This window comes from Calidris pugnax, unplaced genomic scaffold, assembly GCF_001431845.1.
Source record: "Calidris pugnax isolate Ruff unplaced genomic scaffold, ASM143184v1 scaffold91, whole genome shotgun sequence".
Lineage (NCBI taxonomy): Eukaryota > Metazoa > Chordata > Aves > Charadriiformes > Scolopacidae > Calidris > Calidris pugnax.
This window is the reverse complement of record NW_015090898.1, coordinates 758,517-774,960: the sequence shown is the minus strand read 5'-3', so window position 1 is coordinate 774,960 and position 16,444 is coordinate 758,517. Positions and strand designations below refer to the sequence as shown.

Sequence of the window (16,444 nt, the reverse complement as noted above, 5' to 3'; positions counted from 1 at the left end):
CCCACCAACTGCTGATCTAATTTTCTCTCAATTGAGAAGCATCAGCAATGTAAGTCTGATTAGCTGAGGGCTGGAAATTGGGCATGAGAAACCTTGGTGAATCTCAGCTGCCTGGGGCGGAGGGAAGCACAGGACAACAGCCGTGGCAGAGGTTTCCATTAAATCCTGGCTACAGACATGTTTATTTAGCAATGCTGTTCAGCTTTCAAGCTTTACAGGGGAAGGAGCAGGGACTGGATGGAACAGAAACAGAAGATTAAACCAACGCCGCAGCACCACAGCCAAACCCAAAACACAAACCGCAGCAGAGGAGGGGAGCAGAGCTCAGAACAAACCCTGCAAGGCTCCGGGGAGCGCAGTGGCGGCACGCACAGCACTGCAACAGGAATTCTGAACAGGAAACTGGCTGTCTTGTAAATCCTGAAATGCTGCATCTGAAGGGAGACGAGCTGCAGTGCAGCAGCGTGTGGTTCTCAGCCAGCTCCTCACCCCCTGCCCAGGCGTGCTGTGGGAAGGGTGACAGAGCAAACGAGGAGATCTGATCATCCCTATCACCCAACGCAGCTTCAGTTCCTTGACCAGAAAGCAGCTCTGTTTAACAGAGCCACGGCAAAGAGGGCACTGGGGTCTGCAGTGGGAAGCACTGCAAATTGCTCACTAATTGCCTCCGTTTGCTGGGACGGCACCCATCACACCAGCGCTCTGCTGATGTCTTCACTCACACATCTTCAGGTCTACTCGCTGCCGTTTGGTTGTCATCTGCAACTTCAGCAACACTCCTCTTCTTGATTTACTGGCTGTGTTCTCTAGGCAGCTATGAGCTGTAGGAACATGTCCTGAAATATTCTCGAGCTAGACAAGTCATTAGCAGCTGTCACTTCAAAGTCTCGCTGCGCTCAATTTGCTTTTCACAAGCAGCCCGAGCGCACGGGAGCGGGATGTGTTGTGAAGCGCTGCAGAGGGGCTGCTGCTCAAAGAGGATCACAGAGGTGTGGGTTGTTAGTGAGGGGAAAAATATTTCATCAAGTTCTCAGCAGATGTTAAAGGACCGGGTCAGAAAACAATTATGGCTTGCGCAGAGCTTGCGCCGTCCCTCAGACGTTATCTCATGCTGTGGGTGGCAATGAGGGCCTCAGAGCAGCCCCCTTGTCACAGCAAAAGTCAGCAGCAAACCCAGAGAGCGCTGGGGACATCCATCACCTGCAGCTCCACGGGTTACGGGCCCGTGTTCCCAGACCCTCCAGGCTGCCCCTGCTCAGGGAGGGACCGCAGCAGCGTCCGCAGCATCACCTGCACGTATGGCTCTACCTGCCCCTACCAACACCCAGCCCAACGACAGCCTGGGCCCTTCTCTGGTGTCCTTGTAGGGGGACAGGGAGCATCGACCCACCGAGGACAGTGCCACATCCTTGGAGCATGTAGGAGAGGAAAATGAAGTCACAGAAAGTCTTATGAGGAGAGGCTGAGGGAGCTGGGGTTATTCAGCCTGGAGAAGAGGAGACTGAGGGGAGACCTTATTGCTCTCTACAACTCCCTGAAAGGAGGGTGTAGAGAGATGGGGGTCGGTCTCTTCTCCCAAGTCCCAGGCGACAGGGCAAGAGGAAATGGCCTCAAGTTGCGCCAGGGGAGGTTCAGGATGGATATTAGGAAAAATTTTTTCACTGAAAGGGTTCTCAGCCATTGGACTGGGCTGCCCAGGGAGGTGGTTGAGGCACCATCCCTGGAGGTGTTCAAAAGAGGGGTTGATGTAGTGCTGGGAGGTATGGTTTAGTGATGGTGTTGCTTTTTGTTTGATGTGCGGGTGTCTATTTTTGTCAGTTAGGTTGACCGTTGGACAAGATGACCTTTGAGGTCCCTTCCAACCTAGAATCACGGAATCACAGAATCTGTGAAATAGCTAGTTCCACAACCGATCCAGAGAGAAACAAACCAGGGTGGTTTTCTCTGTGGATAATGAAAGAGCCACTGATGCTCCCCTCAGCCACCCCGTGCTGACCCTGAGAGACCCCGCAGCATCCCTGCTCCCCCACCCAGCAACACTTTGCAGAGTTTCTCCAGGTGAAGGTGGTTCCAGCTGCTCTTTGCTGCAGAACGTCCCCAAACCTTGTTCTGTTACTCTTTGTCAACCACAAGTAATTCCACTGAGACAGCATAGTGAAAGGGAATTGAAAACAACATGAAAGCAGGAAGAGTTTTCACAGATGGTTTTGCATAAAGAGCACTTTCACACTGGGTTCATCACATGTAGCTCCGTGGCAAACTCCCCTCAAACAATCAGAGGGATGGAAAACCTCATGAGACGAACACTGCAGATGTTCTGAAAGGAAACATTTGCAGAACCTCTGAAAAGTCCCCCTGGAAGCTCTGCAAACTCAACCCTCCTCCCACACAAAGCTAGAAGGAGATTTATCCTGTTCACGTGGTTCCTCAGCCCTTGGACACCGAGTCTCACACTATCAGCTCCCACCAGCTTTCCTCCCACCAGCATGGGCTCCACAGGAACCCCAACAGAGCCCCTTGTCTCCTGTGCACGCCCAGCTACGTAACGGATGATAGGAAGACAGAGATGGAAATGCTCAACTGGCTCCACCAAAGTTTCAGTTAGATAGGAAAAAACTTCTAAAAAATTAATTTGCTGCTACCACAGGGTTCCTGCCCTGCAAGAGCTTATTGGAATGCAAACTATACGCTTCAAAGGCAAGGATGAATCAGAAGCTATTTTGAGAGTAATTATATAAGATTATAAAATTGAAACCATCTCATTATTGCACGTTAAGTATGAAGACAACCTGCTTCATAAGAAGACCTTACAGGGATCCAGGCTTCCAAGCAACCGTGGTCTATGGTCCAAGCACAAACTCGTAACTCCAGTCCAGACAAAACTGCCTTCATTGGGTAATGCCAGGGATTTTTTTCCACATTTACTGTAATTCTTTAGGGGATGTGGTTCCACAGTCAGGAGAATAACTAGAACATGAGACATGGACAACTTAATACAAAGTTTTGTTCCTTTAACAGTTGTGTAATTTGTTGTCCTGGAAACCAGTTATCAGCTTGTTAGTGACACCACTTGCCAATTCCCAAATTTCATAAACTCCAGTTCAAATTATAATGAAGGAGAAAACATTTAAACAATAAATTAGCACACGGAATAAATTACTACCCCAGCAACTCCCGCCGCAGCCGCACGGAGCAGCTGGGGTGTGCAGTGACGGGGACGGCGCAGGGTCCTGGGACACGCACAGCAGTTTCCTGCAAGAGGAAGAGAGAGTTTTTTCATTTTTGCTCACATATCCCAGCTACAGGTGAAGCTCCTGCTCCATCCCAGCCGGGAGGAAGCCGGCGCAGGGGGGAGGCTGCAAGCAGCTCCTGGGGAGGACAACGCGCCTGTTGTCCCTGTCTTTGCTGCGCCCCATGCTGGGTCCCTTGGGAGGGACCCTCACACCTGATGGCCTGACAGAGATGGGAAAAGGTGGGTAAAACAGAGGCTATCGTACCCTTTACTACCTGGAGTTTTTGACTCTACAGTTCGGTGCTTCTATCACCCAGGGAACAGAGGGTAAATGCAGTTGGATACAGGAGAGGGAGGTGCACCGCTCCCCCAGGCTGAGTTTAAAAAAGCAGAAGAAAATCTAAACAAACTAATTCAGAGGGAAACACCAAAAGTGATTTTCAAGTGCAGAGTCAACAATGAAGCACTTTACACACATGTATGTATACATAATAATAAAAAGAAACAAATAAACACATACAGATGAAAAAGTGCAATACACCAAACAATGGCATGTAAGAGGAGACCTCGGTAGCCTGGAGCTTGTGCTTTACTCACTGAAACAGAACGAAGAAAGATTTAACAGCTATTAAATACAGGAGAAACTTCCACCGTACCAGGATCCAGACAGCAAAACACCACTATGGAACACCCTGCAGCCTTAACAAGAGCTCAGTGAAATCTCTGCCCAACAGTAATGCCAAACACGAGTGGCAGAGCGATGGCCACAGGAATTCTGGAATTGCCATGGTAAGATATACTCAGTTCTTTGTTCATTTAGACTGTGGCAACCTCAATGGCAAGCAGGCTGAAAAAGTCCTAATTAGCCCGCAATCAGCCACGCATGGAACACATAGGGTGGAGGCTGCATTTCCTTAGGGACCACCAGGTCAGACACTCCTGTGCCTACATCCTTGTCCTGGTTTACATGCTAAAGGAGCCAGGACAAAGAAAAAAGTTCTTTCCAGCCACAGGACTTTTTGGATCCATCTTCTACAGAGGAAAGAAAATCAGGCTTTCGAGCTTGGAAAAAGGCAGCCCGTCCCTTTCCCTCAGTCACCTTCCTTCAGATCAGAGGCAATGGGCAGCTCAGCCGGAGCCCACATAAACCACACGTCTTTAAAAACCCAGATCAGATCATGGCTGAAACGGATTAGAAACAGAAAAGAAATCTCAAATCTGTCTGGATGGGAGGATGCTGCCAAAACGTATTAAAACACCAAGGTCGGTACTGGAGACGGGGTTAATGTGCAACCTATCACCCTGGCAGCGGGGCCTTTGGAAAGGATGTTACAAGTCAGGGTAAGATCTGGGACAGATGTTATAGAGGGGTCCCCAACTTGTTCTTGCACTGAGTTTCCCAGCTGGGACCTGGAAACTCCCTTCTCCCACCGTCGCTTTGCCCACAAGCAACTACAGGCTTCAAACTCAGCGCTGCGAGGCCCCTGTCAATACCCAGAGAAAAGGAGTAACACGGATTAGAGTGGCCGTGCCCAGGCAGAGCAGCTGGACCAGATCAACAGCTTCTTCTTCAAATATGTTGATATTTGGTGGTTACTGACCTGACGATTCGGACCGTCCCTCCAAGCTACATCAGAGGCACATTTGTTTTTCAAACTTTTGTTTGCATGTGCAAGCAGAGTGGGAAATTTGAGCTGTCAACAATGCAGTATTTCTGTTATCAAAAGTGACAAAAAAAAGAAAATAAAAAAAATTGTTCCAAACCAAAGGAAACATTCCCCAGTGATTTAGGTCGCTTTGTGTCTTAATCAGCTGTTCTCTGGAGTGTTATAAATGAGATAGTAACAGTTGTCACTGCTTTATGCCTAACTGATGACAATCTAATGAACTATTATAAGCCACGCTGCATATAATTATAGTACATATCTATGTGCTAATCCCATGACATTTTATCACAATATGCTCCAGCAACATCTAAACGACTCGGCGGCACCGAACACACGCGGTGCCCTGGGCTGAGGTGAAACGAGTGACACCGAGCGTCGTCTCCCTCCCGTGATGTGGCCCCACACACAGGACCTGAGTGATTACAGAAGATGGGCTGGGGAGGCCTTGCTGAGGCTGCTCGATATCGGGGGAGTCTCTCTCCAGACCTGCTGGAGCTGAGCAGAGCTGGGCAGAGAGAAAAACACCGTCATACGGACACTTCTGGGACGCAGAAACGCAATTGCATTTCAAGATGCAATGGAAACAAGAGCTTCTCACTGACACTCTGCCTCCCTTAAGTGACCAAAGACCCTGCACCTTAAAATTTCCCTTCAAATTCGTGGTCAAAGCCAAAGACTGTCGTGAGACCTCGAAGAGACCAGGGTCAGCAGCGCCGCAGTGTCCAGGCTCCCTGCGCCAGAGCCGCCGTCTCTCTGCACCTCACATTCAGTGAGATTCAGTTCTGGGGAAATGCTTCCCTCGGGGGCTCTCTATTGTTCAAAAAACCCCTAAAAGCAGCCAGCCCTGAAGAGTCCTCAGGATAAAGGAACAGAATCAGGGTCCCTTCCTGCCCCATCCTGTGGCCCAGGAGGGTGAACCCTCTGGAGCCCTGATCCTCATCCCACGGCTGCCCAGGCATCTCCAGCCCCTGGGGTCAGGTGAGAGGACACAGCCTGAGGACCCGAAAAGCAGAGCTCTCAGCCAGAGGAGGGCAGAAGCCCCATGCATGGGTCAAGGGAGCCCAGAAAGCTTTCCAGAGGCTTTCCTTGGGCTGAGGGTCCCCCCTGGGACACGGAGCCCCTCCAGCACATGGGTCTCCTTGGCTCTTCCATGAAAGCACAATGGAAGAGCTCCATTGCGCGGACCTGCCCACAGCAAACCCAAACCAAGAGAACAGAATTCATCCCCAACTCCCTTGGCTCCTGACGCTGCAAAGACTGGGTGACACACAGACCATGCCCTCAAGTCAGGCTGCCAATTAAAGCCATCTAAACCTCGTATGACCACGAAAGCCCATGCCCTCTCTGTCTCTCAGCTCATCCTGCTGATAACAGCTGGCACTCAGAGGATGGTTGGGTCTGCAGGGCAGAACAGGCTCTGGGTGCAGCCGAGCAGCCAGGCAGGGTCCCCCAGCCACCCACCTGTGAGGGACTGGCTGCTGGGTACCCAGACCCCGCGCTGCCCACCCGGGGATGCAGCGGTGATAAAAAGAGCATTTGTTTGTTCGGGCTCCACTGAACAAGCAGGGAACTTCCCCCCTGAAGGGCTCTGCTCCTGCCATCAGCTGCTGCTGCCGCTTCCATCAGCTTGTAACAAAGACAGAGATCTTTAACCCCTCAGACGTACCATGCAGCACTCACACCTGCAGCCCGGGCTGCCTGATCCTACAGGTTTATTACATGGATCCTGAGATTCCGTTTTCCCTTTCCCAACGATTTGCATCACTCCGTGCCGCGCTGCTCAGATCCCTTTAACCATGAACATTTTGGGCAGAGACCAGATGCAGAGGCTGCGCTCAGACAACTCTGAGCAAAGGCTCGCAGACGTCCAGGAGATGAAGTGCTGCGTTGGGAAGGCAGGCGATGGAGGAGGTGCTCCCGTACGCACCTCACACCGGGCTCTCACAAGAGCACGGGCGTTTCTTTGCAGCAGTTACAAACACGCATAGAAAATCAGAGTCATACTTACATTCCCAGAGACACTGCTGCGCTCGAATTTCTGGGAGATTATTATTCCGTGGAACCAAACGCTCTAGGATTGTGTGTCTTAATGATGGTTTTGAAAGGGCTCGTATGAACTGAGCTTCTGGCATCCTGCCTTTTAGTCTTCGCTGTGCAATTTCCTGTGATGTTGTCAAACACTAACCTGCTACAGCATAACAAACTGGGCTAAATATAAAGGCGGCCTTAATTAGTGACTGCAGTTTCACTGTGTACAAGACACCCTGCAGGACAACTTTCTTTTTTTTCCACAGACATGGAAAATGTACAGTTAATATACAGTCGCTCAAAATATCCCTTCTCTGTCCCTCTAGGATGCCATTTTGCAACGTACAAGTATAATTAAAGACAATGCGTGGCAGAGAGACAAATCACATCTCTCCCAAACAACTGCCAGCATAAGTGGCTGTTAGTGAGTCCACTGGATTGAAACAGTAAGGGCTGTTACAGACAAGCTTCCTGGTTTTACAATATACAGATAGGAAGGGAAAATATATATTATCATCTCTGAAAAAAGATACAACAATTATTAAAGCTAGAAAAAGGCTGCTTAATAAGCACGAGATGGAAACCTGGGGTCCTAAGGAAGAATATGCCATTATACTTAGAATCGTGAGCAGTAAGAAGGTAAGAAAAGATAAGAAAAACAAGGACAGCTGAAACTACAGTTAAATGAAAAAAACTGTATCAGACATGAGATCCAGTTAGGGTTCTGCTTCTATCTGTGAACAATGAATGCACACATGAGACTGTATGACTTAGTGAATACATGCTCTGTGCAGCAGGCTGTGCACATCGCGCTGGTACCCCTTCAGCAAAGCAGAGATGTCAAACAACAAACACCTGCAAACAGAGAAATACCAGCTTCTCCAAGACTCCCCGCAAAACAGCGGGGAAGATCAGAGGCAGGCTATGCCCTGATTTGAACTAGCTAAAAGCACATGCCTGGGTTCAGTGAGACGTAGGGAGAATACTGAAAGCAGAGGAAAAATGTTTCAACAGCAAAGACAGAAACTGCTGAAGCAAAATGTTTGTTAAGGAAAAGAGCCTCCGTACTACGGAAAAAGGCAAAAAATTAACAAAGCAACTTCAGAAATGTGGACTTACCAAAGAGGTATCTGCTCTCAGCTCGGTCCCTGGTCACTGTCCTCAGCCAGCTCGCAGCTCAATTAACACCAGCAGCAATCTGGCTGCCTGTTTCTATGGAGTTTTAGATGCTGGTCCCTGACTATGCATGAGGCTACTGCAGCTGCACTGGAATAGGCTCCCAGGTCCGCAAGAAAACCCACAAACACGCTCAGCCTCCCTGTACTGCTTCAGGAATGAATCAACCAACAGCAATTAGGCAGATGCAAACCTGCTTCTGTGCAGAAGGTACTTACAGAGCCCCGAAACACACACGCTCCCCACAGCTCCAAAGGTGCATTTTATTTACCAGGACCATCACCGTGCATAGCCAGAGGCAGATCCACACACTTCATACAGAGACACATGTTCATAGATGAGCTATATATTTCATTTTTCCTAGATTTATGCTGCTGGTTTTAACCTTATTTTAATATAATGTTGCAAACCTTTCTCTGACAGCAAGGTTTGAACCTGACACCTTCAGGATCAGAGAACAAGCCTGTTTTACTTGAGCTAAAGAGCAAATCTGCTGCATGAAGCCTCTTTCCTGGTGGTGGACCAGACGCTGGCAGAGGGAGGCAAGATCCATTTTGCAAGTACATTTCTTTGTGATAAGAAAGAGCTTTGCCCCAAGGTGCTGCCCCTGACACGCCTGGCCTCCAGAAACACAAGCTTCAGTGATTAGGATTAGCTTTGCCTGGGTGGCTTTAAACATGTTTACTGTTGTATTGACTTAAAATACTCTTTAATGGTGATTCAGAAAGTGCGTTATTACAGCTGGTAAGTAAATCCTAGACTTGCCTGTATTTCATAGACAGTGGCTGTAGGCATCCCCTGTCGTCAATGGGCATGTCATCAGTTTCCCCATTAGTCAAACTATCCTATCAAGGGGTAATTTTTTTCCAAGAAGAATACTCCAGGAGCAATTTCTCCATATAAAAGTGATCTTTGCACATCAACATTCCTGCAATGAAAAAAACCCTATTGCACAGAAATTCACCCCTTTTTCTGCCTGCAGCAAGAACACTTATGGTACTTGTGGGTTTAACATTTTAATAGTATTTGCACAGTGCCAGGAGGGTGTTCAGCGCTGTACGAGATGTACTGTCTGCATCATGAAGTTTAAAAAGAACAGTTCACACAGAGGGCAAAACACTAAATGTGCTCTGAATTATTGTGGGATTAGAGCGCAGAAGGACAGCTGACAAAGTGTGCTAGGAAACAGAAATCACTACAGCATCTTCTCTGGTTTTGCATTTTCCCCAGCTGTACTTTCCTTCCTCTCCAGGTTTCACACCCTGCACTATGAGCATTTTTCTGGGGTGAATCAGTGAATATGGAGGGGTTTGAGGAGGGCACACGCGCTGTGCTGAGACCAACAGAGTCTGCTGTGCACACAATCCACAGCCCTGAGGGACTTTCTGGGTAAAAACTGAAAAACCTCTGCACGTCATCCATTGTTCCCTGCGCTTATTCTACAGGGCAGCAAAGCTTCTTACAAATGGATACACCGAAGCAAAAAAACCCAACATATTATTTAAAGAAAGCCTTAACACAGTAGTGCTGGTGCTAGAAATCAGACTCAGGGGTTTGCTCCTGGACATGCTCTGGTCCTGGAGTGAATTCTCTTCCGTATCCACGCACAGTCGTTGAGCATCACAACCACACGCCACCAGCTTTGCACGATCCTTTCAGAACCATCATTTTGTTTTTAATCCCCTCTGTGGAGCCAAACTCCCATCTCCTGCTGGCACCCCCTCCCCGTGCTGCTGGCAGCCCCTGTCCCCAGCACCAGTGCCTGCAGGGATGGGGCTCCAGTGTTGGGAGCCAGTTGGCAACGCAATCCAGTGCAAACCCAGCAACAACCTGGCCCTGCAGAGGAGCAGAACACACACTCCATGGTGGGGAGGGCTGTGCAGGGCACCACGCCATGTTCATCCCCAGGGATGTGGGGGCTGGAGCCCAGCTGCCCACAGGAAAGACCACAGGCTTTACCCCTGGGACCTGCCCTGGGCAGGAACTGCTAGGGGAGAGCTGGCCCCACTGCAGGGGCTCGTAGCTGCCCTGGGGAGCTGGAGCTGGCACCTTGTTTCCCAGAGCTTTATTCCGGGAGCATACTGCTCTCCAACAAGCAGCTGCACTCCCATGGGCAGAGGGACAGGGTGACACGGGGTGGCTCAATGTGCCCAGGGCAGCACTCCCTTGGGAATCCATCAGCGTGGGCTCCCCCACATCCTCAGCCAAGTGCTTTGCACTTCAGCAGGGCTTGTCCACAAATTTTCTCAAAGAGCTACATCCCAGGGCACTCGCTGCACCTCAGGGCAGGGAATTGATCCGTTTATTTAAGGCACATCAACCGCAGCGGTAAATGTTGTCCCCGTGTCACAGGCGTCCCCACTGTGGACAGCCCGTGCCCGTGCACCGCTCACACTCGCAGCATCACTGCACAACAGCCAAGGAACTGGCAGCCAAGAGAGCTATCAGATGGAGGGAGCTATGGGGGAGGATTTCAGACAGGCACAACAAAAGGATGCTGCATCTTGCTCGATCTCAGGGCCCACAGCCAAGAGATCAGTTCTATTCCTGGCACCGCCACGGGCCAAACTGCAGGCGAAGCTCAACCTCACAGCCACTGACGCAGCCATACTAAAACCTTCCTTGCCCAAATACCTGATTTTTCTGACATACTTAGCTGCTGGATGAGTAGCCAGCAGCAGCCTGCAATGCTCCCTTGTCGGGTGTACGGCGTGTGGCACTCGGGGGAAACGCTGCAGCCCTATTTCTCTTCTTGGCTTTAGGTGGGAGAACTGGCTGTTACACAACCCCGGGTACAGAGGGTAGAGCAGCATCTACTTTAGAGACAGCTACTTTATAGCACTCTCCACACTCAGCTTTAAAAAATTAGTCACTGCATAAAACCATATTCTTACATATTCTTACATAAACTGCTCAGTAATATTTTTATATTCAGGTTTTTTCCACTGTCAGATGCAGTTCAAGGAGGATAGTGATACCTGGCTAATTTCTTTGCAGCTCCACAGCATCCCCAGAAGATATTGCCCTCCATCCATCCATGAAACATGAGAAGAAACCAAACCACCTCTCAGGGTCCAACGCAGGCAGAGCTGTGCAGCAGCAGCCCTGGCTGCCCGCTCTGGCAGCGTTAGAGTGCTCTTGTCTGCTGCTCCCAAACGGCATGAACTTCACCCAGAGACTTGGCAAGCCAGGCTGATTTACCCATTAGCTAATAGATTTATCCAGGAGGTAACAAACTGACAGAGAAGCTGTCGACTTCACATGATGATGACAAATTGGGCCAATTTTACTCCAGCAAACTCTGGATCCAGCTGCCCAGCGCTGGCTCTGGCTCTCCTGCCCATACCCTGTCTCACAGCCGTGCCACTGCTCCTCTGTGACAACCCCACATCTCCTGCCCATACCCTGTCTCACAGCCGTGTCAACCCCACCTTTTGTGGGGAAGGACTCAGTGGGTCTGAACACAGGACTCCAGGTACCCGACAGCAAATTTGCTTATCATAAGACTGCAATGTAAAATGGACAAAGCACAAATGCAGATAATTAGATCCAGACACTAATGGGTACCTTACCACCACAACTGCTACATTAGTTAACGTGGGCTCCCCCACATCCTCAGCCAAGTGCTTTGCACTTCAGCAGGGCTTGTCCACAAATTTTCTCAAAGAGCTACATCCCAGGGCACTCGCTGCACCTCAGGGCAGGGAATTGATCCGTTTATTTAAGGCACATCAACCACAGCGGTAAATGTTGTCCCCGTGTCACAGGCGTCCCCACTGTGTACAGCCCGTGCACCGCTCACACTCGCAGCATCACTGCACAACAGCCAAGGAACTGGCAGCCAAGAGAGCTATCAGATGGAGGGAGCTATGGGGGAGGATTTCAGACAGGCACAACAAAAGGATGCTGCATCTTGCTCGATCTCAGGGCCCACAGCCAAGAGATCAGTTCTATTCCTGGCACCGCCACGGGCCAAACTGCAGGCGAAGCTCAACCTCACAGCCACTGACGCAGCCATACTAAAACCTTCCTTGCCCAAATACCTGATTTTTCTGACATACTTAGCTGCTGGATGAGTAGCCAGCAGCAGCCTGCAATGCTCCCTTGTCGGGTGTACGGCGTGTGGCACTCGGGGGAAACGCTGCAGCCCTATTTCTCTTCTTGGCTTTAGGTGGGAGAACCGGCTGTTACACAACCCCGGGTACAGAGGGTAGAGCAGCATCTACTTTAGAGACAGCTACTTTATAGCACTCTCCACACTCAGCTTTAAAAAATTAGTCACTGCATAAAACCATATTCTTACATATTCTTACATAAACTGCTCAGTAATATTTTTATATTCAGGTTTTTTCCACTGTCAGATGCAGTTCAAGGAGGATAGTGATACCTGGCTAATTTCTTTGCAGCTCCACAGCATCCCCAGAAGATATTGCCCTCCATCCATCCATGAAACATGAGAAGAAACCAAACCACCTCTCAGGGTCCAACGCAGGCAGAGCTGTGCAGCAGCAGCCCTGGCTGCCCGCTCTGGCAGCGTTAGAGTGCTCTTGTCTGCTGCTCCCAAACGGCATGAACTTCACCCAGAGACTTGGCAAGCCAGGCTGATTTACCCATTAGCTAATAGATTTATCCAGGAGGTAACAAACTGACAGAGAAGCTGTCGACTTCACATGATGATGACAAATTGGGCCAATTTTACTCCAGCAAACTCTGGATCCAGCTGCCCAGCGCTGGCTCTGGCTCTCCTGCCCATACCCTGTCTCACAGCCGTGTCAACCCCACCTTTTGTGGGGAAGGACTCAGTGGGTCTGAACACAGAACAGCAAATTTGCTTATCATAAGACTGCAATGTAAAATGGACAAAGCACAAATGCAGATAATTAGATCCAGACACTAATGGGTACCTTACCACCACAACTGCTACATTAGTTAACACAATGCAGAGTTATTTTCTCTTGCTGGAGCAGCTTTACATCCAGGCCTTTGAGAAATATTAGTTGGGCCCAAACGGTGTCCTCGGTGCCGTCTAGACACAAAAATGGGCCCAGTCATGCAGAGCAGAGACAACAGTAATAGCTGTTAATGCACCCAGTGCACCCAGCCCAGGGCACCGGGTGGAGGCTGACACTTAAACCAGAGACCAGCAAACATTTGAGATGTTAAAAAGGTATCACAACCTGATTACAGGTGATCACAACCTGAAAATAAGGTCCTGAGCAGGCTGCACAAAGAAATGCAGGCAACTAGCTGTCGTACCAGGGCGGACAGAACAAGACCAGTACAGGTATTTCTGCTGCGTGGAGTCAGGAAAACATTCCTTTTGGTACCAAGGTAAAAAATTATGAAGCAATGCAGTAAGATATTTGCAATAGAGGAAAGAGCTGCACTGGATGCAATGCATAAGGGCAGCACCAAAAGTGGTGAGAGGCCTCCAGAACAGGCAGGTTAAAGCAAAGGCATTTTAAGATGACAATTAAGTTACAAGCAGAGTGGGATGTGAAGTGAAGGTGGGACGTAGTGATAAAGCAGCAGTGGAAGCACCACTGCCAGCAGAGAGATGGCAGAAGCCCAGCGAGACCAGGGAGCTGCCTGTGTGCCCCGAGCACCGTTGCGTCCCGTCGCGAGGGGCTGGCAGAGGGACAGGAGGGACCAGAGCAGGATATCACAGAGCTTGGAGAGGGACTGAAGGATGCTGTGCTGCACCCAGGCTCTGCACAGGCATCCACAGGAGAGAGGAAAAGTTTCTGAAAACTTATGCTCTGGAGTCAGGCTGGGCTGGTAGATCATTATCTAGAGAGATGTTAAAAGAAGCACTCTGCACAAGTGTTCCAATACACAAACAACTCACAGCTTGTTATCAATAACGCTAAAAAGCATGGGATTTCGGTTTTTGTTCCTCAGTGTGGGAGCCTGGGATGTAAATTCCCTCTGCCAGTGTCTTCTGAAGTTACTGCAGAAGACGACCCTCTGGAATGAGCTGCCACGAGCAGAAGTGCACAGAAAATTAACTGCTTTGCAATACAGCAATGCCCCTCCGCTCTCAGAGCTTATGCTTGCTCCCAATTCATCACTGACACGCAGTGTGTCTCCCTAGCGCTACAAGCTGACAGGGAACAACTTCAGGCAGTTCTTAGAGAAAGTAAAACAAATACACAAAAGTATATAAAGATCCCTTTCTGGTGAACAAAAAAATGCATGCAAGTCCTTCCTTTTCTCAAACTGAGACAACAGCAATCAGCTCCTGGCATTTCAGTTACTTAAATAGTCTTTCTACCACTTTTTGTTTTACGCAGGACAGGAGTCTATGTTTGTAAAAAAATAAGGAACTTTATCTCATTAACCGCCTCCTTGCCAGAATATCCCAGTAACAGCCCACCAGCCCCTTGTTTCACATCAACAGGTGAGGCAGCGCTTGCATCCAGAACTTCACAGTGGGACACGTGTAAAGGAAAATAACCACCGAGACTGACTCTGAGTCTAACACAGGGCGTGCAAACATCTCCCTCCCCGTCTGAGAGTCCTGGGTGTTGGCAGCCACCAGCACCTCTCCAGCAGGAGGGACCAGGGTACTGTACCTGGCTCGGAGATAATCAGGCTCTGGTCGGAAGGCAGCAGGAGGAATTCCCTGCAAATGTCCAGGTCCAAGCTAGGCAGGCTTTTCTTCCGGCACAGCTCGGTGACAATGCGGACTGCCTTCTGACAGCGGCTGTCATCCTTGGTACCACTCATCTCCCACACCGCATCCTCCGCTTTCCCCCTCCGCTGTCTAAGGAAGTCAAACTAGGAAAAGAGGGTCTGTTTATTCTTACTCACAAAAAGAGATTTACACCAGTTCCACCCTCTGGCATGGCAGCACCGTAAGGGACGCCCTGTGCCAGGCAGTGCCCCAGCTCCACAATCCCCACTCCACATCCAGGGATGCTCAGGTCAGGCTCCACCACAGCCCATCTCGGTCCTGCCAGTGCTCCTGATGCCTTATTGCCTCTGAGATCAGATATCTGTTTACTGCCAAGGCGTGTTCCAGACAAGAACCTCCTACCAAATTCAGTTTCGTTCCCTCAATAGACGTTTTTAAAGCTGCAGCCCAGATAATTCTTTTTAACCCTTTCATTGCTGCCCCCTTCTCTGTTCTCCAGGTGCAGAATTATTAAATCCCAGCTCCAGAGCAATGCTGCAAGAGAAGTGAATGCTGAAATTTTCTGGCTGAGGACAGCACATCATCAGACTAGGAAAACAGAAGTACCCCTGTGAACACTGCACAAACTACTTAGAGCTGCCAAAGGCAACATAAGAAAAGCAGCAGGTTTTATTGATTTGTTTGTACTGGTCCTAACACAACAGGCTGCAGATGGCAATAGAGATTGAGAATGCCATTGTGTTTTATAATTAGATTAGGGCTTTTTCTGCAGTATTTTTTTATTCCTATTGTAATTTAGCAGACAGGTCATGCCACATTACAGAGCTACACTTTTGAATAGAGAATATATTTGACAGTCATGGGGAAAAAAAAGCAATTGTATAACAGGCAATTAAAATTATGTACAGCAGAATGATTTCTTGCAGCTTCTAGAGCAGAGAAGCTAGTGCAAATATAATGAGCATACTGGAGAGACAGGGCTGAAGCTACACAGGTCCCTCAGCCCCACATCGCAACAGAGTATGTTTAGATTCATGCCACTGTGTTTATTTTGCCTGTTAATTACTTGCTGAAGCACTTTGAGCTACCACACCAGGTGAGCCCCAGGAGCTACACAAGCACCTGAGGCTCCCCTGGAGCAGGTCCTCTAACAACCCTCCAGCCCAGCCAGCAAACCTCCCCGAAACTCCGTACCTCCATTCCCAGCCAGGAACCCCAGGATCTACCCCAGGTGCCTTGTGCTGCCTCCTCCCGCTTGGTCCCTGCCCACTTCTGCTCTCTTGGACCATCCTGGGGGTGATGGGGCTGGGCATCAGGTGGCTGGTACTGCCCCCCACCTCTCCCATGGGTCAGCAGAACTGAGGTGTCCTTCCACCTCCCCACAACTCTGCCAGGGTGCAGGCAGCCTCCAGCACCCACCCCCTCGATGGATGGACAAAAGCTACTGTAAATTCTCCAGCTGTTGGGTTAGTGACTCGCTCCCAACACAAAGGGCTTGTGTGGCCACCGAGGTGCAAGTCACACCTTTTGGTCACACCAGTCCTTCCTGCCTCCCCCAGACCCATGTTTTGGACACCTCACTGCTGCTGGCTGAGCCAAAGTGTCTGATCCCGGCAGGACAACCTCTGGCTGGCAAGAGTAATTTATCTACTGAGCACTGCTACTTCCAAAAACTTCCGTTGCCATGACAACACGAGTGAAATC

General features: G+C 49.6%; 1 protein-coding gene across 6 annotated transcripts in view; it reads right to left on the bottom strand.

The window, feature by feature from the left end:
• Positions 1-15,130, bottom strand: part of SYT6 (synaptotagmin 6) — a 37,974-nt gene extending 22,844 nt beyond the window's left edge. For 2 of the 6 annotated variants that reach the window (XM_014948573.1, XM_014948574.1), the window contains exon 1: positions 8,047-8,236. Coding sequence is in view for 2 of the 6 variants with exons in the window: in XM_014948572.1 (XP_014804058.1) it covers positions 14,679-14,832 (154 nt within the window). In the remaining 4 variants the exon portion in view is untranslated. Of the gene's footprint in view, positions 1-6,907; positions 6,987-8,046; positions 8,237-14,678 lie in introns of those variants that run through there. The other 4 variants (XM_014948572.1, XM_014948571.1, XM_014948576.1 and 1 more) reach the window with 4 other exon arrangements.
• Positions 15,131-16,444: the final 1,314 nt, after the last annotated feature.